Raw genomic sequence first — 27,835 nt, forward strand, 5'->3', positions numbered from 1 at the left:
GCTGTGTGAAGTGAGGGGCGCTCTAATCATCGTACAATACATGGTCATCAGCAATGGTGGTCCCTTATTGGCCACGTCAACATACTCAGCCTATTTGCTCAGACACATATGACGTAAATTCTCCATTCATTGTCAATGCCATTTAATGTTTGTGTTCAGACAGAATCTACAGCTGTTTATAGGAGGGCCTCAAAAAAAGAATTGCTTTGTTTGAAATATGCAAGTCTTTACTCTCCTCTCATGGAATAGGCTACCTACTTTACTACCACCACTTGACACTAATTGGGTGGCCTCAGTCTCCGCATCTTTTCAAGTGTGTGTCTGTCTGGCCTCCTTCAATTCTATAAGGCTTAATTTAGCCAATAGCCTACTATACTCCGTAGTGTACGGTGTCTTGCCGATAATGTATCACTGTAAATCCCTGGAACATGTGACGCGTTTAATAATGTGTGTAATAATAAAATGCCAAGTGTTTATTAATGGTCATAAAATACAGTAGAACACGAGTTCACTCAAACACCTCACGAGAACACCTAGTGTACAAATTCTAAACACATATGACTGACTTTGATTGTAAAAACTAAACACGTTTATGTGTTTAAAAAGTGTTACAGGGATTAAACATGTTCTTCTGTTTATAATCTAAACACTGTGACACGTTTAAAAAGTGTTACAAATATGTGTTTAAAACTGTTTATAACCTAAACGCTTGGGTTTAGTGTGTAGGCTAAGGCTATAAATTAACTGCCAACGCGCGTTGTCAGCTTAAGTAGGCTAGTGTGTAAACCAGTTCTTGTCGGTAAGCGACAGTCTAGGCCAGGGCCTAGGCTATGCCTTTGGGGACCCATGGGGCTTTGCGGCCCTATAGTCTCCTGTGTATAGGCCAATAGGCCATCCATCCATCCATCCATGTTCCATCCATGATCCATCCATCCATCCATCCATCCATCCATCCATCGGGTCACTAAACAGACGGCAAGAGCTCCTCCATGCAGCCGAAAGAAGAGCCCTGCAGCGGCCGAAGGGGGACCGATGACACAGCGGTTCCATCCGATCCTCGGTGCCGACTCTCCGGTTCCCTCAGACCGTGAATAATTCAGCAGTGCGGTGGCAGGCATCCATTACCACGTTGGCATGTTCTTATTCATTATACAGATTAAAAAAACACCCATCTTTTCTCACCTCGCATCTAGGCTACTCGCACACCGCCACACCTGGATATGATCTGACCTAGCCTATACTGGTTTACTATAGGCTATAGCCTAATAATAGACTATAGGGCCTACCAGATGTGGTCATGTGGATGTCACTTTTGGTAACTTGGTGATCCGCCGGTTGTCTTGGTTGGGGTCTGTAGCCTATACCCTACCATAGGGCCTACAGACAGTACACCCCCGTCCTGCTGTCCCGTCAGAGGCCACATAGGTTTGACGTAGCCCAATATTTAGACTCTCGTAGCGTTTTTTATAGATTCTGACGATATCAGAATCGAAAAAACCCTCTATGTCTAGGCTATGTCAGAATCACCAACGCACCTATTTGGAATGAAGTCTGAGGATATAGAATAATGTTCTGACACACAAACAGGCCATCTTCCTCCACCATCATCATCATGGTAGCCTACTATATGATTATACTAGGAGGATTTTTTTTGTGTACATAAAGTGTTAAAATTATGTTTTATGTGGCCACACGGCCACACACACCAGTTCATTACCTGGTTTTCACCACCCACCTGAACTTAAGCCTCGCCCACAGCTGTGTTGTATGATAATTAATGGTAGAGGCTAGAGGGGTTAGGGTTGGGCCTTTTGAGCTAAAGGCTTTCAGCTTTCAGGAAGAAACCAAAAATACCAAGACATATTTGAATATTCTAACCACACCTGAGGCCGGGTCTAATTAGAGTGACAAGCGGTGCGTCAGGGCGCATGCGTCGTCAAAACGTTTGGTGCGCGGTAGATCAAAGGCACGGAGGCACATTTGCGCACCAACAGGGATTTAGAGAATGCTGATTGCTGACAGGCATTCAAAACAAGGAACTCAAATGAGATGTTAACGTCCTGACCTGTAGGCTGTAAGTAGAGAAATAAAACCAGTGTTGACTAATCATTACAAGTGGCTCTTATTTTGATGAGGCAGTTTCTGCACAGAAAGTCCGTTTCACTTGTAAACAAGCTACGATGGATGAGCTGTCAAAGTGCTATAGTCGCTAAACCACGTTAGCGTCGCGACCATGTATACAATATGAAAACTGTCACTTAGACAATGTGGGTTACACACGCTGGAATTAAACATGGAACCTGCAGCCAGCATTAGGTGAGTAATTAATTGTGTATGTGTTGGAACTTGGACGTTTGTGGTTGATAAACGGACAGGTGCTACCAGTGGGATATACTGCTGCTTAACGACGACACTGACTGTCTGTGACTAGCTTTGCATCAGCCCGTGTGAAAGCAGCATAACGTTGTGGCAGGATACGAACGTCTGTACCCCCCCCCCGCTGTGAGCAACTACATGGGCAGGTGCTCCTTTAAGTTCTAGCCCAAAATAAGTGTGCACCCCATCATAGAACAGAAAAAGTACAAAAATGACAGCACTTTACTTTAGGTAAAGTGACAGTATTAGTATGCCTATTAGAATTAAGAGTTATCGATCTATAGGTGCCTCCCTGTCACCCTGTGCAATTAACTACTGATAAGACTGTTGCTGAACATCAATCTCCTCAAAGGCTACTTTCATGGACCTTACCAGTGCACCACACTGAAAATGTATTTTCTGTTTAAATTAAGGGCTGGAGAGAAGTTACTAAACAAACAAAAAATATATATATCACAAATATACCCTACCTTCTAAATCTGTACATTGTGATGATATAGGAACCAAATAAAGGAGACCACACAAGATTTCAAGGTAATATTGCGGAATGGTTTCTTTTTTCCCCCACCAATGTTGAGCAATCTTTTTTTTCTTTTTTAATCTTTTAAATCAGATATTTAAAAAATATATGTTTTGAATTTCCAATTCATATGAATTCTTAGGTGTTTTTTTTTTCCTTTCTTGATCACTCTCAACACAACCCATTCCTTCATCTTTATTGGCAAAAGCAGACATGCTAGTAAATTAGAAATCCTTTTTTGTTTTTACAAACAGAATAAATCAAGAAAATACATCCACATCCTGCAAATATAAACAGTAACAAATCCAAAACTATTATCCAATAAATGTTTTACATTTTTACAGTTGTCGTAGTAGCATACAGTATAGTACAAAAAGATAAGTCCAATCTATACTTCGGCGTACAACAGTGTTGTATCATGCAGATCGGCTATTTCCAGTGCGCGACTGCAACACCACCATACGATGATACGAAGGAGCATTAACTAGGCATTAGGGTTGAGAGACGGACATCCTTTCTGAAACTTCATTTACACAAGCTTGACAGTAGATCATTCCTTATATAAAGGCTACCGCCAGTGATCTAATCTAACCAAACTATTTCAAGCATTTTTCAATCAATGCTCTTAAATAAAATAAGTTTTCTAAAAAAATAGAAAAGGACAGCCGATTCCTGCAAACTTAAAACGGATAATCTTGTGCGCCTTGGAGCTGCCTTTGTAAATTAAAAAAAATCCAAAGTTTAACATATTACAGCTCCACACTGTTTAAAATAAGTTTATTGTATAGGCTCTGGCAAATGGTGTGGTATCTCGCTTACACCCTGATGTATGTTATTGCCACCTGTAAGTTTCAAAGCAGAATTAATCAACATAGACTATAAAATAAAACATGCACCCCTCAGCTGAGAATTAGTGGAGCTTATATTACTTAGTAATACAAGGTGATTAGGTCACTGGCGAAGGCCATGAGATACCAGACTGCATTCTGTGAGATATGTAACTCAAATATTATAGCAAACAGTACATCTCTAGGAGGAAAGATGAGATAAAGCAGAACAAAAAAACAAAAATCGTCAGGAAGTTCTACAGTATACCTTTACGTAGAACTAAAGGTGAATGGTAGTGTACCACTGTACATTCACAAATGAAATAGAAAGTGCTCTCGTTAGCTGTTAACCTCTACTTCCACAATAACAATGTGGTTCTCTGAATGATGACTAGGTTTCCACACAGGCTGAAAACGGGGCCATCTTTTCTACCTATCTATGTATGAGTAAAACAGGAGGTTGGGTTCCGTGCCTTGTTGACATAAGCAGTAATATATCACCATATTTTGGTATTGTGACTTGGGATAGCCTGGCAACTGGCTCTAGTAGCAGATGATAGGGTTGTATAATAACAAATACTGTGAACACATCACTCTCACAAAACAAAACACATCTAGACAGAAAGGTATTAACTTGTCATATGGGTCTACTGTGTTACGAGATTAAGAATTTCTCCCACCCGATGATTACTAAATACAGTATACGCAAGACAAAATACAAAATATAGCTTTGTCACCAAAAGGGGAACTTTCTTAAAAGCTTGTCTCTTAGGGCGCCGTCTTGCTGACTTTATTCTACAGCACTGTGCGTGAATCACGATGCCCTTTCAGAAACCAATATTCAACTGCACGGAGAAGTGTGACATGTTCACAGAAAATGACTGTTGGGTGACGTTACAAAGTACATGGGCTGGTTTAGCACTAAAACCACACTGCTACACGACTCTTTTCCCCCTGACCAAAACCCCACTCGCTCAAAACTTAAAAATGAAAGACAAAATAATAATAATTAAAAAAAAAAGTATCAACAGTAATTTCTCTTTCAAACATTTACAAAATTTACAAAAGTAAATCACAAAGTCTTGTAAAAATCCAGCCTTGAGCTGATTATGTAAGGCGAGAAGGAAATTATATATTAAAATCAAATGTTCAATATTACATTCAAACACCCGTCTATAGATGTCAGAAATGTTTGACATGGGTGACGTGATCCTTGTCCTGACAGCGACAGGCCTCTTGGACGGCCAGGACATCGACTGGGGAACGGCTCTGTGCCAAACTGGAGTCCTGGGTTTACAGAAGGTTGCTATACCAATTTACAGCTCATTCTCCCTTAGCTTCCATTGATTGGCTCATTTGATTGATTGCTGCCGAGCCAAACAAAGCGATGGGAAAACCAAACGGAGCATGACACGGTATGCCACCTTCAGGGAAACCCGGGACTACAGCTATGCATGGAGCCTATTACTCAAAAATGGTCACACTAGAAAAATGTGGAACACCCACGAAATTATTTAGGCTAATATGTACAGAAAGTGGCACCAGACGTCAAGTCGGGAAAAACAAAATCAATCAAGAGGGGATGCCATTTGTAAACATTGTTTAGGGTTTGTCTCTCGAACCTTTGCCCACTGCTCTGTACCTGTGCTAAAGTTGTGATGCTGGAATACCTTTTGCACCCAAAAAACAGCCCGCTGTTTTTTCCGCTGGCTACGCTGTCCTCACTTGCATGCGCTAGCTCGCAGCCAGTCTCTTTACATTATGTAGCTAAGCAAGTCCGCTAAAACAGGCCATTGGGGGCTCAGACCAGGCACTCGCTCACCTGCACAACTGCTCGCACCTGCCTTGTTGTCAAGGCAGGTGACACCGTGCCCTCACAGCGTGGAGGGCATGGTTTGTGACATTTTCGGGTGCAAAAGACATATGCAGTTGTAATACAGTATCAACACCCCATACTGGTACCATATTCACAGGGCAGCCATTTCGCTCAACATGGCTGACATGAGAATATGGTGATATTGCCTAATTTGCCTGTACTCATATTCACGTAGGCTGGTGGTAGTAATGCATGTTTGGATGCTTCATGAATGCACACTTTCAGTTCATAAACTCTTAGCACTAGATAGTGGATGATCATACCTCACTACAGCGGTACAGGGACGGCACGGTAACTTTAGGTAGTTGGGTGTGGGTGGGTGGGTGTGTGTGTGTGTGTGTGTGTGTGTGTGTGGGGGGTCCTATTTAAGATCGCTGTCCCCAGGTTAGGAACAAAACTGTGGGAACGATAGAGGATAGCTTAAATATGTATAAAAATACCTATTCACAGTAGACACAAATGTTGTGCATTACTGATATCATCTGCTTAAACCACACTGAAAACGTACAGACATATAGATTTGTTTTCTATTTATAAGTACAACTTAACACTTAATCATTCTCAGCAAAAGTGAGACGTTTTAAATATGCCTTCCGTCAAGTCAAGGGATAAAAAAAAAAAGCTTTGCCCTCCAGGTTTCTTTACACAAATAACTAAAGTCAAGACATTAGTCATTCATTAGAAGCCTCAAAACACTGGAAAAAAAAGAGTAAAAAGGTGAATTCAAGTCGCAGCAACTCAGGACGAAAAGAAGAGAACCGGTCATCTGTGTAGAATAAGGGGTTTGCGGTTTGGCTTCGCCTTCATCGTCTCCATAATCGTCTCCGGCTCTCGTAATCGTCATCTTCATCCTCGTCTTCCTCCTCCTCTTCCTCCTCTTCAGGCAAATAAGAGCTACTCTCCTCCTGTGGGATTCAGAGAAATTAGTACCCAATGCGATGCGAAACTACCAAAACGCCAATGCATTTCTTACCAGTATTTGGAAGACAAATCTGCGTAGATCAGCTATTTTCACTATTTGTCATGCGCAATAACAATCAAGTGGTGAAAAAGTGATGAAGAGTGTCGTACCGCATTGTCTTCCTCCTTCGCCTCTTCTTCCTCTGGCTCAGCTGAGACAGATGGCGCCTTGGGCTTGTACCATGATATCTGCAACACGCGACCTTTGAACTTGGCCCCTTGGTTTGCTGCCTAAAGAAGCAAGGTGGTGTGTGGGGTGTGTGATTAAGCTGTGGCTGAACACAATCACTCTTTTCTACACAGACAGCACTGAGTAACGCGTGATTTAAACGTAGTTGCGTGCCAGTGTCGTGCACCAAAAATAGCCGATCTAAAAGGTTGTGAGCTTGTAGAACTGCTAATCTGCTTCATTAACAGATATCGCAATAAATTGTGGGATGTATTGAACGCCATAAAACCTATTGGCCCATCTGATAATCTGTTTTCTATTCAATAGCACATTCAAATGTAAATAGTAATAGTTTTTGGCCAAATATGTTTATGCAAGCAAGCCAACAAATGACACTTCTTAGAACGTGTTTGCCGTTGAGAGAGATGTGTGAGAGGGAGCGATGTTCTGTTCTGCGTGACTTACATTCTCTGCTTCGCTTCGGGTCTTAAAGGTCATCACCACACTGGTGGCGTCCTGGTCACGCAGATCCTCGATCTCGCCAAATTTCTGAGACAGAAAAACAAGCGATGAGCGAGGCGTGACGTGCTTGATTTAAGGCTGAGAACAATGGCGTCACAGGACCCTCAGCGTTCCTTGAGGGGGTTCTAAATGGTCACTTACAGGCCTGTAACACTCTCAAGAGTTGTGGAGGTCGTGCCAAGATAAAATGTAATACCCCCCAGTGTCCCCACTTACACAATTCCAGACATTTTATCAGGAACCCTGACTGCACTAATAAAATGAAGGAACCTCTGTCCGCCCGTCCGATCTGCATTTTTCTCCTCAATGGGTGGAGCAATTGATCTGAACTTGCACATGGGCATTGACCATTAGCATGTGAAGACAGCCACATTTAGGCTCTTTATTAACGTTTTTTTGGAGTTTGATAGTTAGTGCACATGCCTTGTGCACGGTTACTTACTGCATCCATACGGTCCCAGTCGGTGGGTGGATTTAGCCGAATAACAACTCTCGCTAATGATTAACCCATTCTGACCGGGCACCCATTTTGGTGTCAGCATCATGTTATGCTTTAGCTATTGAAAAATAGCAGATCTACAAGCTCATATCGCGCCACCGAGTGGCGCGATACGAGCTTGTAGGTCTGCTATTTTTTGAAAAATCGAAGAACGACTGACATTTTTAGAATCTGATCTCAGGTCAGAATGGGTTAATCAGACCAGTGTGTGTCCAGTGGAAAACCTCGTATGAATCTGATCTCAGGTCAGAATGGGTTAACTCTTTTCCAATGGCAGGTATTACAGCTCTTGAGCCCGTTTGTAAACGTACGGTCATTTCCTGTACTTACCACAAAGTGCGGCATCAATTCCTCTTTCTCTTCTTGGGTGACCCCCAGGATGGCCAGGGCCCGGGTTCTGTGGTCCACCGACATGCGGTTCAGGACCCCGCCCCGGGACATCATGTCCCTGCTCCGTCCGCGGCAGTGGCCCACGTGCCCAGCGCCGGGATCCAAGGCCATCCTCCCTCTAGCCCGGCCCCGACCCCCAGGAGGTCGGATCAGACCCAGCCACGTCGCCTGGAAGAGGAGGTTTAACAAAATCTGTAATTCTCATACCTTCAAGACTTTTCAAAAATGTAAAAAGAAAATAGCAGCTGTACAAGCTCGAAACTTTTCAACAGCCATGGCAGGAAAAAAATAATGACACAGATGCTTTCCCGGTTTTAATGCGTTGCCGTCGTTCATTGATACATGAAGACATTAATGGCTTCTTCAAAACAAACACACACACACACACACACGCACACGCACACGCACACGCACACGCAATGAAATCTGAGCTTTAGATAATGGTGCGTTGGCCAGTGTGGTAGGAATGGTCATCACAATCAATCTATCACACTATAGTAGCTTGTCAGTGTCAGTTAAAATGCACTTAGTCTTCAGTTTGACAGATCCTTCCCTCTACCGTCTCTTCAATGCCAACTCCCTCTCAGCTTTCCTGCTGTCCGTCTGTCCTACGCCGTTTTCCTCTCAGCTTTCCTGCTACACTGTCTCCCTCTCAACTTTCCTACTGTCTGCCACTCCTACACCGTGTCCCTCTCAGCTTTTCTTCTACAGTCTCTCTCCTACACCGTCTCCTTCTCAGCGTTCTATCGTCCGTCTTTCCTACACCGTCTCCCTCTCAGATACCCTGTCTCTCGACCTACACTGTACACAGTGCTATATCAATAAAGAAAGAAATGCTAGTCCCCATCCTCCTAAAAGAAAAAAAAAGAAAAACACATTTGGCACCTGGTCAAGTCTAAATACACCAAACACTTCCTCTCTCTCCTTCCCTTCTTTACACATGGCTGTCACTCCTCCATTTTTAAAGTGACATCTTCCGTCATGCCAGAACCTCACAGCCTCTCCTCCCATCCATTTAGTCCCTTCCTCACCCACTCTCTCCCCGCACACCAATCATCACCCCCTCGAGTCTCTGCACGAAGAGTGGCGGCTCAAACTTTAACCCATTCTGACCTGAGATCAGATTCATACGAGGTTTCCGCCGGACACACACTGGTCTGATGAACCCATTCTGACCTGAGATCAGATTCTAGAAATGTCAGTCGCTCTTCGTTTTTTCAAAAATAGCAGACCTACAAGCTCGTATCGCGCCACTCGGTGGCGCGATATGAGCTTGTAGATCTGCTATTTTTCAATAGATAAAGCATAACATGATGCCAACACCAAAATGGGTGCCCGGTCAGAATGGGTTAATGAGGCGTGCCTCCATCGAGTCTGGCAAGCGGCATCTTTATTTGGTTCCTTAGCAGACAATCCTCTGGGCTTGCTTAAGTGGCTGCAGTTTAATGTGCAGAATGAGGCTATGGGGTTGGATGGGGTGGGGGCATGCATATTTAACAATGGAGCTAATTTAAAACCCCGCAGGGCAGGAAGAGTGAGGGCGGTGGCACTCGTGTCAGATGGGGATTTGCGAAACACAAGCCATGTTCTTGGCATCTATGCGTCTTGCTTTTGAGTGTGAGAGTTCACGGTCATGGTGTTTGCCTTAGAAGGAGCTTTGGTCATATACACCATACCAGTAATTCTACATGTGATCCAGCTGAGCGGAACATGTGTAAACACTGTTGTTTTCTGGTTGTGTCTATAGCGCCAGCATTCATTACATAACATATCCACTCTCAACACCACACAGCAAAGCCCATCAGGTTGTCGGATAATCTCATAAAGTCTTATTTTGTATCCATTTTCTATTCTCTTTTGCCAGCTTCAAATCCAAAATGCCACACTGCATTTCTTTTCTGACACTAATGGGCCGTGCAGACATATACAGTGTCAGATTTTCAGTGCACTGGTGCTCGTTTACCAGTCTGAACATGTGCGAATCGACGTCTAGCATTGTGCCACTCTTGCAAACTCAACAGCAATTCACCAATTCTCCACCAATGGGGGGGAAATGCAACACCAGAATTACTTTTATTTGGTGAGCACTGTGCCCGGTCGGTGTGTGTCTCCAACAAAATGTTGCCTTCTGAGGTTTCGTATCAAATTTAGAAATTGCAGTATGGCATCAACAGCACTGGCGTGTACCCTACCTCCACCTGCAGCTGTCCTAGTTTCCTTCTCAGGTCTGTGGTGTCCTCTCCAGAGCTCATCTTCTTATGGAAGTCCAACTCAGCATCCAACAGCTCCTTCTGGGCCTGGATTCACATTATGTAATAGAATGGGACACGTGGAATGAAGCTGGGAACACTTCGCAAGGTTTGTTCGTCATCCACTTAAGCATACTTTGTGTCACACCCTTGACCACTTAAACCCTACATACCGCACTTCCTTGGCAGGTGTACCCCCAGGGGTCTATACTTGGGTCTCCTCCCTTTTTTCCACAAAATCTCTTGGAGGTCGGAGTCAATCCCTAGCCGAGTCATGCCAAAGACTACAATAATGGCACCGTGCTTGGTAGTCAGCAGCATCAAAGGTTGGATGGGGGATAGGTCCCTGCAACATACTAGCGTCCTGTCCAGGGGATGTACTTGTACATAGTGTCCAGGGGATGTACTTGTACATAGTGTCCAGGGGGTGTACTTGTACATAGTGTCCAGGGGGTGTACTTGTACATCAAGATAGATGTCTCACGCTACAGAAACAGGCTCCTGAACCATTGTCCACATGGCTCAGGAACTGTCGCTTCGCAGGGCTACTCCTTTACTTACCATGTACCTCATTAGCCCATAATGCAGCCATTGGGTTTTTCAGCAAAATGTTGCCCTCTTGTTTCTGAACACTGTAAAAAGATTTACCTGCTCAACTGCCTTCCGAGATATAGAACGTGCACGTTTCTTAGGCTCTTTTATGGGTTGTATGAATTGGAAATAGTATGACCTTTAATAACGAGACTACCGGGAATCAGTTAAAAAGGGAATAGTTAACACATTAAAATGAAGGACTGGAACGCATCTGTGTCACCTTACAGCTTTTAACCACTTTTGAAAAGTCGTGAAAATGTGTGCAATTCTTGGAATATATATTCTTTCACAGCAAACATTTTTTAACTCTTATCTTTGTTTGGGGGGGGGGGGGGGGGGGTCCTTGGAACAACATATTTTCAGATGGGGGTCAACAGCCAAATACAGATAAATTCATTGGGTCCTTTTTTTTTAAATAACTTTTTCACCTAGTGTAATCCTGGGCGCTACACTTCCTCTGCCAACCTGAGGGGGCAGCGGACTGACCTCATGCTTCCTTCTATGCATGACGATCAAGTCCAAGCTGCTTCTTTTCACCTGACTGGGGGAGTTTCCCCGGTCGGACGTAGCGAGTAGGAGGAACACGTTATTCCTTGACATTTTGTAGACTCTAGGTCTCGGTCTTAATTGGTTTAAGGAACCAGAATCGCTACAATCTGAACCCCAAGTGTATAGTGTGTGAGTGCGCGGTGAGGCGAGTCAGGGGCGACTCACGTCTGTCTTGGTCTTGGGCTGGTTGGCGGCCTGGGAGGCCGGGTTCATCTCGTTCTGTAGCTGCGAGATCTTCTCCGTCAGCTCCTTGAGCGTTTTCATGATGTTGGCTCGGTCTTCTGGCTTCATCCCCCTGTTCTTCTCCAGGCGGTTTATCAGTGCCTATACGGGAAAATCAAAATGGTGGTGCAAGAGGTTGAACAAATTGATTGAATCCACTATAAAAAACATATTCAACGATAATAATGCATCATGAGGCTGATTATTTTATCATTTTAATTTTAATTTGAACCTTCATTTTTTTTATATACTCTATTATGTTTCCCTGGAGGAAGGCCCTGCAAATGGCAGGAGTAGATATATAGATGTGACTCAGACTATTATACAAAAAAGGTGCTGTGATGTGGAGTTTAGTGCAACATCTAGTGGCTGAATGTTGTCTAGCCATGCCACCTTTAAAGTACATTGTTCCATTTGCTTCTCTAGGAGCACTGATTGTGTTCCACCACAGTTAGTCTCACCTTCTGACACTCGATCTGGGTCTCCAACATCTCCTGTTTCTTCTTCCTCATGTCCTGCTGGAGCTTCATCGCCTCCTGGACAAATACATATATATATATACATATTTACTGATGTGGGCAGCAACGTTTGGTGGAGCTCCTTTCCCCCCCCCCTCATCACCAAAGCTCTTTGCAGAAATTAACCTACAAGCTCACAACGCATCAAAAGCTTGTAGATTTCAGCATAAAAACAGAGCTGATCTACAAGCTCACAACATGTCATGTTGAGAAGCGTTGCAAGCTTGTAGACCTGCTATTGTTTGCCAAATGTTTGTCCCCCGAATAGAGATGCTAGGTTTCCTCTGGAGTCTAGCAGGACGATGACCCATGAACCTGCCTGTTTTTTCCTCTGGGCCTCCTGTGCTTCCAGTGCTTTGCCCGTCTTCCCCAGGCTCTTGGAGGACTTGTGGGCCATGGACGCATAGGGGCCCTTTTGAGTGGCCGTCAACGCTGATGTGGACACCTAGGAGACACGGAAGACAGATTTGATGAGAACGACATGTTTTTTTAGAGCAATCTCAAGGGCTTCAGATAAAGATGCCAATGTAATGGCAGACGACCGTCACGTAAAAACCCAACATTCTCGGCAGGAAGAAAGCACTGATTTACTACAATAACGCGTCTCTCGTGCGAGGGTGGACCTTTCTACAGAAAGCCTGCTTTGGGCAGGGGAGATATTGTGCTTTGAGCTTCAGGCAATACCTCTCGCAACCAGTAGATGTCCTAAATTACTCAATGGAAGAGCAGGGAGACCACCTACTGTACACCTACTGTACACCTCCAACCACTACAGATATTATGCATGAACATACACTGCCAATCTGCCATACAGATTGGTTAAAAATAAAGTTGCTTTACAGCAACACATGTTGTTTGACCTAGGCCAGGATCTCAGTCCAACAGTGTTTTCTTTTTTTCAACCAATATGACAAAACATGTTCGACTACCTTTTTTTCAGTAACTAAATGGATAAATAAAAACTAAGCTATGATGGCTAAAACTAAGAGTAAATATATTGACAATTTCATCAACAAATACAAACTAGATTAAAAGGTTACGAAGGGATTAGTGGACAAGAGATCCAGTACAAGTAATTTTACACTTTGTTGCATGCTGACAATAGCCGATCTACAAGCTCACGTGTTGCAGTGCGACGCGTTGTGTAAAATCAGTCATTAACGACAGCATCAAGGCCCGCCAAAATACATTTTAGTCGACTAATAAATCAACTGTAGATTTAGTCGACTAAACTCTTGAGATTTAGTCGACTAAAACTGGACTAACACAAACATTCCGGGTCGACTAAAATGTGACTAAAGATAAATTAACCCATTCTGACCGGGCACCCATTTTGGTGTCGGCATCATGTCGTGCTTTAGCCATTTAAAAATAGCAGATCTACAAGCTCATATCGCGCCACCGAGTGGCGCGATACAAGCTTGTAGGTCTGCTATTTTTGAAAAATCGAAGAACGACTGACATAGAAACATAGCTTTATCAGAAAACTGTCAGGATGTAGAAGACGTTTATAGAATCTGATCTCGGGTCAGAATGGGTTAAAACTATTCAAGAGACTATGACTAAAAGTCATACCGCGGCAGGGTCCGTGCTGCCGGGGGGGAAGCCGTCCAGCTTGCCGGCCGCCACCGGCCCCATTGCTCCCAGTAGCCGGTGCTTGTTGGGAATGGTTTTGTTCAGCACGTAGGCTGCCGGGTTGTGTTGCTTGATCCCCTGTTGGAGAACGGACAAAAAAAAAAAGATGTTCATGGTGTGTGAAATGCATCGAGGATCTCGCTCCCTGCTACGGAATTTTACTACGGAAAATAACCCGTTCTGACCCGAGATCAGATTCATACGAGGTTTCCGCCGGACACACACTGGTCTGATTAACCCATTCTGACCTGAGATCAGATTCTAAAAATGTCAGTCGTTCTTCGATTTTTTTCAAAAAAATAGCAGACCTACAAGCTCGTATTGCGCCAGCGATATGAGCTTGTAGATCTGCTATTTTTCAATAGCTAAAGCATAACATGATGCCGACACCAAAATGGGTGCCCGGTCAGAATGGGTTAAAGTAGGTCAAACTGTTTCGATGTGGTATGATGGCTTGGCATTTCATATAGCAAAGCGGTGCCATATCAGATTTGGCTTCCATTATGAAATGAAAGTTAAATATTAAAACATAGAAATGTTGAAAAAAAAAAAAGAGATGGATACTTCTGTGGCCTACTGGCAGCGTGGCATGCATAAAAAGTATGGCACTGATTTGTCAAAATCATTTGTGAGATTATGACAGCCATTTTCACATGGTCACATAGCGAGACACTGGATCATAACTATTTGGCAAATAAATCCGGTTCTCAATTGTCCCAGTCAGCCAACTTTTAAACTCATGTATACCTGTAGGTGCAAATGAAATGTATTTGTGAGCTTGTACATTTGCTATTTTTTGAGTGTTTGAAAAGCTTTAATAATTTTTAATTACAAAAAACAGTTTGAGAACTGGATTTGGGAAGGCAATAGTAGAATCGGCCTCAGGTCTTCAACCCATTCTGACCGGGCACCCATTTTGGTGTCGGCATCATGTTATGCTTTAGCTATTGAAAAATAGCAGATCTACAAGCTCATATCGCGCCACCGAGTGGCGCGATACGAGCTTGTAGGTCTGCTATTGACATTCTGCGACTGACATTTCTAGAATCTGATCTCAGGTCAGAATGGGTTAATCAGACCAGTGTGTGTCCAGTGGAAACCTCGTGTGAATCTGATCTCAGGTCAGAATGGCTTAATGGGTGGTTCTGCCTCCCTGTATTAACCTTATGCAAGAGGCTGTGCTGTGGTCCCAGGCTGGGGCCCGGCACCACTCCCTGAGTCACTCCAGAACTCTGCTCCAGCTGCTGGGGCCCCGTGTTGGCGACCCCAGCCTCGCGGTGCCAGTAGACGCGGATGAAGCGGTTGTTGAGGACGGCCTCTGTGCTGGAGATGGCCCGCTTGGCTTCTTCGTTGACCGTGTACTGGATCAGCGCCGCCTCTGGGTCCCCGCCAAACACCACCTACAGGGAGACAAGTATTTGTATTCGCATGACAAAACAAAAAACACAATTTCTTCACAGAATCGGAAATTTAATTTTTTGTTTGATATTAATAAAAAAGCGTTGTTGTGGTTCAATGCTAGATTGAACCACAACGTATCACTCATCCAATAAGTCTTAACAGCTCCAATAGTGTAACCTCCGGCTCTAAGTCAAGACATGGTGTGTGTGGTTTCACCGACGTTACCTGGATGTTGACGATGGTGCCAAACTTGCTGAAGTGCTCGTTGAGCTTGGTGATGTTGTTGAGCTCCCGGGGGATTTTGCGCACCTCCAACTTGGTGTTGATGTAGTGGTTCCTCTTAGGGAAGATGCCCTTGTGTTGGTTGTTGAAGCTAGGCCTGAAAAAAACAAAAAACAGGTCGAGAGCGTGAGAGAGATAAAAGTGTTAGTGTACAGATATCTTTTGGTTTGCTGGTAGACAACTTAGAAAGAAAATGCCAGGAAAAGAGAAAGCCGGTAGTTAGAAATTGCAATCAGTAGTATGGGATCTAGATCTGTGGGCTGTGGCTAAGTGCATTTGTATATCGCTGATGTTTTAATACCCATATGATTAAGCCTCTCTCTTCCTGGAAAGTTAGCGTGCTGATAGCATTTGATACAGACTTATAGCATGTTATGTAGACAGCACTATAATTGCATTGTACAGTATGTAGTCATAGCACGTCATAGTATGTATAGCATAGTAGTGTATATATATATATGTATAGTTTATATGTATAGTTTCATTATATAGATATTCCACTGTTACTTTCTTAGCTTACGCATGTTTCATGATAAATGTTTTTATGTGATGTATTCCCATGCTTTTTTGTTCTTGCTTAATGTAAGTCGCTCTGGATTAACCCATTCTTACCGGGCACCCATTTTGGTGTTGGCGTCATGTTATGCTTTAGCTATTGAAAAATAGCAGATCTACAAGCTCATATCGCGCCACAGAGTGGCGCGATACGAGCTTGTAGGTCTGCTATTTTTGAAAAATCTAAGACACTTTTAGAATCTGATCTCAGGCCAGAATGGGTCAATAATGAAACTGTCAGGATGTAATAAGACATTTTTAGAATCTGATCTCGGGTCAGAATGGGTTAAGAGCGTCTGCTAAATGCCTAAATTGTAAATTGTGAACTAGAGCCAATGTTCTTCCATCAATGGGGGTCTGTAATCTTGTTGGTAATGACCAGTGACCACTGAACACAAACTAAACTAAACTACTCCTTACTTTTCCATCCAGGATTTTTTAGCGGGTGGACCTTCAGCGATACTGGCTCCCAGTCCCATAGGTCTCTTCCTGTTGTCCTGCTCCACGACGAAGCGTGATGTGTTGCTGATGGCAGGGGTGGCGGCGACCGCAGGCTCTGTCTGTATCACTATGTTGGCAGCTAGATAATATAACACACAACAAAAATCACAATGACACGATTGAAACCGAAAATAGCAAATCTAGATGGGACTATTTTCACCGAATGTTCGCCTATTTTGAAATGCCCGGGATATGGAGGTATAGTGCTGTTCGTCATATCAACATTTATCTACCCAAAAGCAGTAGTGGAAATGGTATTCACATTCTTTACTTAAGTAAAAGTATCAATATCACAGAAGTAAAAGTCTGGTATTAAAAATTTACTTCAAAGTACAATGCATCAATGTATTTAGGGTTGAAGTGGTGAATGAAGGTTTTCAAGTACAACATTTGCACCGAGGTAGAACCTGCTAAAAACTGGAACTGAAAAACACCTCAACATTGTACTTACAGTACGTACAGTGCTTGAGTAAATTAACTTAGTTACTTTACACCAGTGGTTCCTAAACTTTAGGAACCACTAGGTGGAGACCCAAAGAGAGATTAGACACTTGCCCGGGACCCAAATTTATGAAAACAGCCGATCTATAAGCTCATAACCGTCAGATTAAAATAGGGTGCATTTTGCATCTCAAAACGCAGGTTATAGTTAAGGGACTAAATAAAACAACGACCTCTGCATCCACGGGATGCACTACTGTACTCAGCATGTACAGTAATGTTGTTCAAGTGGGACTCATAAAAAGCTTTATTTATGAATGTTTTTTTTTTTTAAATAATAAATAATATAATTTTAATTATAATAATTAAAAACAATGTATTAAACACAAAAACTAAGCGACCCATAAAACGGTGCCGAGCCACTGTTTGGGAAACAGTGCTTTACACCACTCCCCAAAAAAGGCGATAGGACTATCACTATTATCCCATTCTGAACGGGCACCCATTTTGGTGTTGGCATCATGTTATGCTTTAGCTATTGAAAAATAGCAGATCTACAAGCTCATATCGCGCCACCGAGTGGCGCGATACGAGCTTGTAGGTCTGCTATTTTTGAATAATCGAAGAACGACTGACATTTTTAGAATCTGATCTCAGGTCAGAATGGGTTATTCAGACCAGTGTGTGTCCGGCGGAAACCTCGTATGAATCTGATCTCAGGTCAGAATGGGTTATTCTAGGCTAGGCCGTTTGAAATGAAATGCTATGCGCGTTATCCCAGGCCTATGAGGACTATACCTCTGGAGCTCTGTCCATCTCCTGAGGTGAGGCCAATGAGGTTGGAGCGTTGGGTCTGGACCCGAGGGATGAAATGACGGTACTGGTTACGACCCACTCCCGTCAGACCTGGAGATTCTGGGTTGTAGCCCTCTGGGTCGTAGTTATCTAATGGAGAGAGACAGACAGACACACAAACATACACACACACAGATGTTTTACAAGATTGAATAATGTTGTTTTCTTTAAAAAGACAGATATATATGCGCACACTTTGTATAAATGGATATGCATACATACTGAACACCTGCTACAATGCCATTGTAGGAATTAAGCCATTTAGGACTGAGGCCGATTCTAAAATTAAGTTTTAGTTTTCTGAAAAAATTCAATTAGTTCAAAATTTGCATTTTCTTATGCTGCTAATATACTGTACATAGCAAGAACCCCAAAAGGGGTTCCCATCCTGAAGGAGTAAAACACCAAAAGGGGTTCCCGTCCTGAATGGGTTAAGACACAATGCTAGGATACAATGCTGAGAATTATGAACTGTGTGCAATGGCCCCTGTAATGTTTGGATATACAGTATGTAGTCATTTATAATTTATGGGATGGGGTCGAGTTCAAGTCACAGTATAAGCAAATGTCCCCGTTTGCAAAATAGGACCAACTCGGACTATGTTCAGAGTGGTAGCCTATCCATTTTGGATAGGCCAAAAATCGCAACTTAGAAATTCCAATCTGAATTCTGGACACTGTCGCAGCATCAAATGTTAAAGAAAAATAGAACCTCATACTCATTGGTAAGAAGTTATTCATTTTCTGATTTACTGACTGCTCTTATCTACCTTCAATCCCTCATACATTTATAAAAGGTGCCGCCCTCAGGCCAAAAGATGGCCAAAGCATGTGTGTAGTCAGAGCTTATGAGAAAACTCCTGTCACGAAAGCATAAAATCTACTTCAATGGAAAAAACACAAAACAAACAGACAAAAACAAACACAGATAACAAATGACGGCAAGTGCCTCCCCCAAAGACACAGTCCCAATCTGAAGAGAAGAAGCATCGCTGCTTACATTCAGACTGGACATATTGGGGACGAAGCAGAGACACAGATGGCGAGGAGGACAGAGGAGGAGGAGGAGGCGGAGGAGGAAGAGGAGGAAGAGGAGGCGGCGGCAGCCCCACACCAGGCGGTCCGATGGGAGCGGCGGCGGTGATGGCCGACTGGCGGGTGGGGGTTTCTATCAGTGGGGGCCCTGAAGGAGACACAAGGGCCCTTAGCTGATGCCTCCACGTTACGGGTGAGTTAGACCTAGTTGCGTGCCAGTGATTTATGAGCTCACAATGCGCCGCAGCGATACTCGGGCACTCTGTGTGGGGAATATTGCATGCAATAACAATTTATCGTTTAAGCCAAGTTATGCATGAAATCAGTGCATTTGTGGTCACATACAGTAGACACAAGGACATTGGAATGTGGGTTGTAAAAAAAAGATTACATAATTATAAAGACCATATTGTCGCCGTTAGGCGGAAACATTTTATGTTCGAAACTAATACGCTTTAGGAAATGAAATAAACTGCATCCCAACGCGTTGTGAGCTCATTGGTCGTCTACTTCCGCAACTATTTGTGTAACTCTTACTGTACAATAAACTAGGGCATCCATTTATGGAGATTGTATATAAGGTTTCTGCCCGTCGGCAACGATAGCCGATATCCGCCTGGCATGGCCAGACCAATATCCGTGCGTACTGTGTGTAGATATTATTCTCAAATATCTGCTATTCTGCATGGGGCAAATTATGAAAATCCAATCACAACCGACCGGGGCCAGACAAAATCTGCCAATGGCTGTTATTTAAAAAGTATTGCACGGGCAGATTAGTCTGGTTTTCAGGCTAATCCGATAATTGCGTAGCTGGGGATGTGTCTTCTTGTTCGATATGTTTTGGATTGGATTTCTGCGCATGTATAGACGTAGCCAATGTCAAAGCAGTGCTTACCAGTCAAGGGGAAGACCCCGGGTGGAGGTGGCTGGCCGTAGTGGGGCATGGAGGGCATCCGGAGGGAAGGCGGGGGCTCTGTGATGGGGGGCATGGGCATGCCCGCAGGGGCCATGCCGGCGGGCAGGGGCATGCCGGCAGGGGGGGGCATGCCGGCAGGGGGGGGCATGCCCACGGGCGGAGGTGGGAAGGGGATCATAGCCGGCAGGGTCACGTCGTCCACGATGAGGGGGTCGTTGCCGTGGTCGAAAGCGCATAGGTCACCGCGGACACAGAAACCTTTCTCTGAAAAAAGAAGAGAGAGGAAGAGACCGTGTTGAGCACAAACATGTCACCCGCAAAATGACGAGAAGAAAGATTCAGAGCTGCGCAGCTGAGTCTGTCGGCAACAACCATTGCAACGTGTAGAGTTGTTGTTATGTTTGTGTGTGTTATTAGGAATTAGTAGTAGCACCACCAGTAGAAGAGGCCTGAAGGAGGCGAACGGGCCAACAATCCAGCTCAATCTGAGCCATAATTCAGAGAAAAAGGGCTATAAAGGTCGGGCGTCCCCAGCATTGTGTGCAGGCAGCGATGTTCTTTTCCTATGACACTTCGAGCCTAGCGTTGCCTAGCCATCGGTAGCCTTGCTTTACGGTAAATATAAGAGAGATGATTAAGATCATATTCATAACATATGTTGTTATGGGTGAGTGATCTATAAGGACAACTTTTTTTCAACAAAGGTTCATGTTTTTACCTTTTAAAGATATTTTTTGCGGCTTACGCCTTTTTTGTATTGGTTTTTGAAGGGACAGAAAGTAGGCTGACAGGAAACGGGAGCGAGATGGGGGATGACATGCAGTAAAGGCCGTGTCGGGCTCGGGAGTCGCGGCACACTGCGACTGGATTACCAGTCGGGTGCCCAGACGGTTACGCCACCGCCTGGGCAAAGGTTCATGTTTTAAGTAAGTTATTTTTGACAGAGGGCATTTGAACATGGGGCTAAATAAGTCTTTATTTTTTACAAACGTTTGGCGATTTCTTTATTATTATCTACTTATATTTATGATTGTAGAGCGGCAAGACAACAACTGGAGCAAACATTATTTTGTTTTCTCTACTTTTTCTTTTTGTTCATGGCTTTTGTGAAATGCTGGGTGGTCCCTGGTGGTCTGTTTTAAGCCTGTGGGACACTGAGATAAGTAAAGTGACTGCTATGTCCCTGTGGAGGGGTGGCTGTGGACCCAGCAGTGGGAGAACATTAAACAGGGGTCATTAGCATCAATCTAAACAAGGACCACAGCAGCGGCACACAATAACCAGAACAACCCAATACAACATGGTTCCCTTCCACAGCAGCCATTTTGACCGGTAAACACAGCTGAAGGTAATAATATATATAATAATAAATGCTATTTATAAGGCGCCTTTCAGGGCACTCAAGGTCGCCATACAAGTTAAAAACAGTCGATGCAAAACAGTTAAAAAGCAAAGCAAAGCAAAAACTAAAGTACAGCTTGCAGCAGAAGACACAGAGGTCAGCCTAAACAGGTGAGTTTTGAATATGGTGACTGAGTCCATGTTTCTAATATCAGCGTTAGTTGTGTGCTTGCTTCATTGAGGTTTGTGTCTGCTAGCGTGAAGTTGTGAACTGTAGTTAACCCATTCTGACCGGGCACCCATTTTGGTGTCGGCATCATGTTATGCTTTAGCTATTGAAAAATAGCAGATCTACAAGCTCATATCGCGCCACCGAGTGGCGCGATACGAGCTTGTAGGTCTGCTATTTTTTGAAAAAAATCGAAGAACAACTGACATTTTTAGAATCTGATCTCAGGTCAGAATGGGTTCGTCAGACCAGCGTGTGTCCGGTGGAAACCTCATATGAATCTGATCTCAGGTCAGAATGGGTTAATTATTCATGCTGCCACACAGTAACCCCTAAATTAACCACACGCATGTGCACATAAAAAAAAGAAACTGTGAATGGTCTGTCGTACCATCGTAGTCCCGACAGCGCTGTTTGAGCGAGGGCGCGCCCTTGCTGTTGAACGCTTTGCCGACATCTTGCCTCTGGTTTCCGTAGTAGCCGGACCAGCTGTCCGTCGTGCTGTCCGGCAGGTGGGCCAGCGTGGATATGGGGACGCCGCCGGTGCCCGGGATCCCGGTGCCGGAGGAGGACGAGGAGAGAGAGGTGAACGGGTGCTGCTGGGGTGTTGGAAGGAGAGGGGAGGGGTGCGGCTGTGGCTGAGAGCAAGAGGTGCCAGAGGCGTCCTCCCTCTTCACCTCAAACTTTGACTTGAAGTCTGTTGAGAGAGCACAGAGAAACGTCAGACAACTGAGCTCATTTGTTTTAGTATCATTACCGTGGTTCAACGCCATACTTTCAACCGGTCCACTTCATTGCTTCTTCAACCGTCCTCTTACATTAATGCAGACGTAATGTAAATGTGATGCACATTTATAGATGAGATACATTTGTGTTGCTATGACAACGCTGTGATGCTAATTAAACACATGAACCAGTGCGTCCCCATTCTGGGTATGTCGTTAACAAAAGTACAGACAGATATTCAGTGAAAACAGACAGATATTTGGACAAAAAAAAAAAAAAAAGCCGTTAAGCAGCAACAAAATAGCTAAAACACACACACCTACAGTAAATGTTACCCTAGCCACACGAAGTGGACAAAGTGACAAAAGCAGCTGATCGGTGTGGTGAACAAACAACCTTGTAGGTAACAGGCCCAATTCCAGTCCATGTTGTCAACTCCCCAGTTATAAGCCTTCGGCATTGTCTGCACGGACGGCACCTCGTGGACACAAAGACTGTGCAACCCGCCGCGTCCAGCGCTCTTCCCTCGACCCTAAAAGGTCTCTACGCTGCACAAAAGCCACAACAAGGCTTCTCCGGAGACAGAAAACAAGAGACAAAAAGTGCGCGGTGGGGACGGGGGTTGGGCTCTGCTGTTAGGCTCACCTCCTCTGCCTCCTCTGTGCTCACGCTCTCTGCTCTTCCCCCGGCTGCCGCTGCGACTCCGGCTCCGGCTGTAGCTCCGCCTGCGGGGGCTTCCCCTGCGGCGCTCGTGGCGCTCTCGCTCCCGGTGGTACTCGCCGCCACCAGGTCCGCCGACTCCTCCCCCTCCGCCGCCGCCGCCACCGCCTTTCCCGTGGCGATCCAGCTCGCGCCGCTTGCGCTCCTCTCGCCTCCTGTCGTCGTGGCTCCTGTGTGCACGCGTTATTTAGATACAGGTACAACAGCTAAATCCTAAAAGGTACATCTAGTATTCTAGTACACTCACACACAGGCTGTGTGTATGTGAGTGTGATAGTCTAGGTAGGAAATGTTTAGTTTTGCAGATACACATTTTGTCTCAACTGTGGGCACAATTAATAATAAATATTAAAATCTACTCTAGCATAGTGTTACTTGGAAGCAGATTCTTCCAGCTCTACAAGTCGTGTATTAAGTTGGACATTGTGCTAATTTACCGTTTATATGACAATCCATTTGCCATATCTTTGCTTTTATTTTTTATTTTTTTTACCATCCCCAGTATGCAGAATGGTTCCTTGACAGTGACGTGTTTCACAGACCAGGGACACCAGGGCCTTAATCAAGATTAAAGTGGGTCTCACAGGAACCAACTCTACCTACATGTAACCATGGAGACGTGTGGAGAAGTGTATACACCCCCCCCCCCCCCCCCCCTTGTCTTATATGTAGTTAGTTAGTCAATCAAGAAGGGTTTATTTGTCTCACGCATACAGGTGTGCCAAAATTGTCACCAACCAAAATGTTGGTGACAATGTCCATCCATTGTTTACGACGTTCAGGTAAGGATGGCCAATATATTATGACCCGAGAATAGATATTGTCTTATAGCGTGACCTGAGAATAGATATTGTCTGGCATTTTGGATATCGCAATATCGCCATATGACCTAGTTATGCGTTCTAATCACTGAACATGAATATGTTCAAAACTACGTGAAATGGGCAATTTACAAGCTCACACTGCATCATATCGCAATGCATTATGTGATTTGTCACAATATTGATAGAGGTCAAAATGATTTGGACATTTGATTTATCCATATTGGCCATTGACGTCCTGTATGTTTGGACCCTAAAGCAGGAGTTAACGTAGAGGCACATATTTTTAAACGGGTGGTGAAGTTTTACTGTAAAGTCTAGTCTTCTCCATTGACCATTCCACTTTGATGCCATGATTGCTCATCTGCACATACATGTGTAGTGTACTGTATATAATATACTGTATATCTGAGATATGCACTGAACTTGAAACTCGAGCCTGAATGGTTAAATGCGTCATTTATTAAAGCTGCCCTTTGGGCTTGACCCTGTCAGAGAATCACACCAACCCAACGATTGAGAACCAGAAGCGGGCTGGTGGTCAGATGGATCTCATACCTGGCCTCATTGAAGTCGGGACGGTTTCTAAGAGGACTTCTCCTCTGCCTGACGTCTCTCTGCTCCTGGGCAATTTCAGCCTTGAGAGGGAAACACAACAAAACCACAATACACAAATGCAGAAGTTTAAAGGTTAACTCTGACGGTACGTTACTACGTTTTAACAGCGGGCGACAGCCAGTCGAATTTTCCGGAAGTGCATTATTTGTCAATGGGACCCGGCAACTACTGGCGAACAGGCGATGGTCGAAAAGTGGGCGTAGGAACGTCGGCCGAAAAGATGAAAATAATTCATCTTTCGTCGAAGTGTTGCTCCCGCTGTTAAAACGCACTGTAACTTCCAGTCTCCAGCCGACCCACGGTGGTACTTCTCAATATATAAAGTAAAGCAGTATATCAAATTAAAAGCACCAAATGGATGAGACCAAAAAAGGAAATTGACTTTATGGTTAATTTATGCTAATAATAATAATAATAATAATAGATTAGTTCAATTAACTGTTGTACCCCTAAGGTAGACTCGTATGTCGAGATAAGTGTAGTTGATTCCAATTAGTAATATAAACATTTGTATACAAAATGCACTTTTTTGTTTTTCTAAACAAGACAAGACTCTGAATCTATTCATTTACAATTCTTACCTCTACCACTTCAGTTTTCACCACCACAGGTTTTACTTCCTCCTTGGGTGGGTCTGTGGCAGGAGGGTTGCCCAAGTAGTTCTTGGTTGTCAGACATTCAAAGAGTTTATCGACAAATCCAGTTGTCTCTGCAATGAAAGCATACATCGTTCAAAAGTGGTGTCCAATGTTTCGGACATTCAAGTGTCAACAACACTGCATAGTGCGCATACAGTCTTTATATTACCTTTCTGTAGGAAGACGTCAAGTTGGTCAGCACAGAGAGCTTTCAGATCTTTCTCAGGCTTGTCCTTCTTCACGAGAGCCACAACATAGTTGGCTAAGGCAGAGGGGTCCGCATCACATCTGTAGAGCAACGCACATCATCAGTTCTACTGAACAACTTGAAGTCCAATTCTGGGGGGAACATTCACCAACAACAGAAGATCTACAAGCTCATGCTGTGGGCTTGTTGATCTGCTATTTTTTGGCAGAGACTGAGAGATTTGGTGTACTGTAGAGTAGACGGGCAAAAAACTGATTCAGGTCCGTTATACTAAGAATATGGGTATTAAGTCCCCAACATCCAAGTGCATACCACAAGGGCTCTAATGCCTGATGGCAAGTACATATTTTGATTCCTGGCTGGCAGGACCATGTCATGTCCTTCATTTCCTATTTATCTCTTCACTGTACCCATCTGAATAAAGCATGCAAAGGCAACAAAAGAAAATAAACGCATTAGATTGGCTTCTCGACTCTAAGTCAGTGGTTCTCAAAGTGGGGTCCAGGGGTCCTTGAGGGGGTTCTAGGTGGTCCCCACTTCCCAGCTAACTCTGAGAGTGTACAAATGGAACCGATTCGTAGACTCCTCTCAAGGGTCTAATGCATAGTAAACTGTGAGTCTTTGAAAAACACTACTCCAAGTTATGTCATTTAATTAGAAAGGACTGTTCCTTCATAGTCGATTAATTGGTTGGCCAAGACTAACCTCTTAATTGTACCAGTCTACAGGCCTATAGCCATTGCTCACTGTAACGGATCCAGAGGGGGCTTTCCATGGTCACAATGTGTTGTCCCTAAGACTTTTATTTTGAAAGACTTCCCATATGCCCATATGTCAGGTTTCTGAGATTTATTTTGACTGTTTCCTGCACATTGAAATTGATTTAAATCACCTGTGGTGCTGCTGATGCCCAGCTGGGGCTGCAGATAGCAGCATTATAAAAACAGCCTCAATGGCAGAGGAGCGATGAACAGCGTACACAGAAAGGTTTTGTCTGATAAGGACGGATGGCCAAACCAACCTTGGATCTAAATGCCACTTGCACATGCCACTTTATTAATGCCGAGCTGGAAGGGGAAAAAGGTGATCATTTTATTGTTTGTCAATCTTGTACTGTGTTGAGGGATGTTGGTCTTATTGTTGTATTTTATTGTCCGAGGGTCATTCTTGCCATCTTTTTAGATTGCATTTTGATAGAGGTTTATGTATGCATTATCTAATTGTATTGGTGATGCAGGCCTATGGAAAACATTCAACTAATAATAAGATGAATGTTTGAAAATATGACATGTTCATTTGTGATAATTGATTATGATGCATTTCGTCATTTTGCTCTAGTTTCTACGTTGGGTTCCGAAATAAAGATTAACGTAAAACTCAGTCGGCTTCATCCTTATTATTCAGCCAGTTTGCTACGCTCACCAAGGAACAAACCTTAAAGCTGGTCTCTACATGATTGTATGCAGCAAGTGTACAGATTGGTTGATATCACACACACACACACACACCTATTAGTTTTAAGAAAGAATGAGACGTTGTTAATTAATCGGGGAGAGGGGACTTTGTCACTATGGTGATTTAAAACAAACTGACAACAGAACTAGCCAGATCATATAGATAGATGCCACTGTTGCGCAACTATAGAGATCCATCACATACAATGTCTCAATTCATGAACGATACAACATAGACATGTCGGTGTTAAAAGTATCCAATTGTAACTGTGTGTAGTGTACATTACAAATGTACACATTTGTACACTCTGTTACATGACCTCAATGCTGATGTGTCACCTGGTCCCCAGATGATGCACTTAACATCTGTAACACACGAGTGGTGTCTCTGTGGGGCCCTCAAGAGTTCAGTAAACAGTGATCAGCATTTAGCTAACATGAACACCAAGCTGTGCACACAACAAACACTTCTGCTAGTGCTGCTAACTAAACCAACAACCTGGCTGCCTGGGACGCAGTTTACACCGCAAACTGCGCCGTTTTTGCAACTTTACTTTAGAAGTAAGTGACTCAAATCGTGCCGAACCGATCCGGGGCCAGGCTGATCTGTGCCACACACGGGCCAACAGCAGAACAGACGCGCACACACGACTGTCTGCTGCGGCTAGGAGCAGCTGCACACTACTAGCACGGTTGGTTCATTAATACCAACGCATCACTCAGTCACACTGGCTAGCATGCATGGCTAACAGGCTAACGGTTCATTCTAGAGGCATCATCACACACACATCTCTGCTAGCATGCTATGAACTCACATCGGCTCCAGGAGTTTGGCCAGCCACGACTTCAGAGCGTCCACGTTGTCTATGATCATCGTGGTCGTGGGTTTTTAGAGGAGACTATAACAGATGTCCAGACGCTGTGGATCCTTCTCTCATCATCTAAGGAAATGTTGAAGCTTCAGCAGCAAAAGAGAGGCCTCTGCTCGTTCGCTGCTCCTTCTTCTTCACTTCGCAGCAGTCGGGATGAGGCGATTTACGGCATGGCAACGCGTTGCGAGCGGCGCTGTCGCAACGCCGATGCAATGCCCGGCCTCCGTTTCAAATGACAATTATACAAATCTACGAAAAAATGCTAAATATCATGGAATGTTTTACTAGTTGGTTAAATTATATAACAGGGAGT

The 27,835-nt window shown here is 44.0% G+C and overlaps 1 protein-coding gene across 3 annotated transcripts; it reads right to left on the reverse strand.

Annotated features, from left to right (window-relative positions):
• Positions 1-2,909: 2,909 nt before the first annotated feature.
• On the reverse strand, positions 2,910-27,650 carry rbm27 (RNA binding motif protein 27). 3 transcript variants are annotated; one of them, XM_083776119.1, is made up of 21 exons: positions 27,466-27,650; positions 25,158-25,276; positions 24,932-25,059; positions 24,291-24,370; positions 22,837-23,081; positions 21,857-22,162; positions 19,875-20,159; positions 18,942-19,124; positions 17,885-18,031; positions 16,565-16,724; positions 15,533-15,686; positions 15,070-15,306; positions 13,847-13,984; positions 12,591-12,716; positions 12,215-12,289; positions 11,697-11,855; positions 10,332-10,436; positions 8,080-8,307; positions 7,194-7,277; positions 6,671-6,790; positions 2,910-6,504 (listed from the first exon to the last, which is right to left on the reverse strand). In XM_083776119.1, exons 1-21 carry the CDS (start codon positions 27,522-27,524, stop codon positions 6,403-6,405), a joined length of 3,240 nt encoding a protein of 1,079 aa, XP_083632245.1. In that variant the 5' UTR covers positions 27,525-27,650; the 3' UTR covers positions 2,910-6,402. The 3 variants fall into 3 exon arrangements, with proteins under 3 accessions (XP_083632245.1, XP_083632247.1, XP_083632246.1); XM_083776121.1 differs by lacking the exon at positions 18,942-19,124; XM_083776120.1 differs by lacking the exon at positions 10,332-10,436.
• Positions 27,651-27,835: the final 185 nt, after the last annotated feature.

Source organism: Protomyctophum parallelum, assembly GCF_964188405.1.
Source record: "Protomyctophum parallelum genome assembly, chromosome: 1".
NCBI lineage: Eukaryota > Metazoa > Chordata > Actinopteri > Myctophiformes > Myctophidae > Protomyctophum > Protomyctophum parallelum.

What these genes read in the sequence shown, in the direction of transcription:
- rbm27 (XM_083776119.1), bottom strand. Translation starts at nt 27,524, where the DNA reads ATGATCATAGACAACGTGGACGCTCTGAAGTCGTGGCTGGCCAAACTC. An exon ending in CGGGGTCTTCCCCTTGACTG is followed by an intron (nt 19,125 to 19,874) that starts GTAAGCACTGCT and finishes TGTCTCCTTCAG; the next exon opens with GGCCCCCACTGATAGAAACC. An exon ending in AGCCCAAGACCAAGACAGAC is followed by an intron (nt 10,437 to 11,696) that starts GTGAGTCGCCCC and finishes ATGTGAATCCAG; the next exon opens with GCCCAGAAGGAGCTGTTGGA.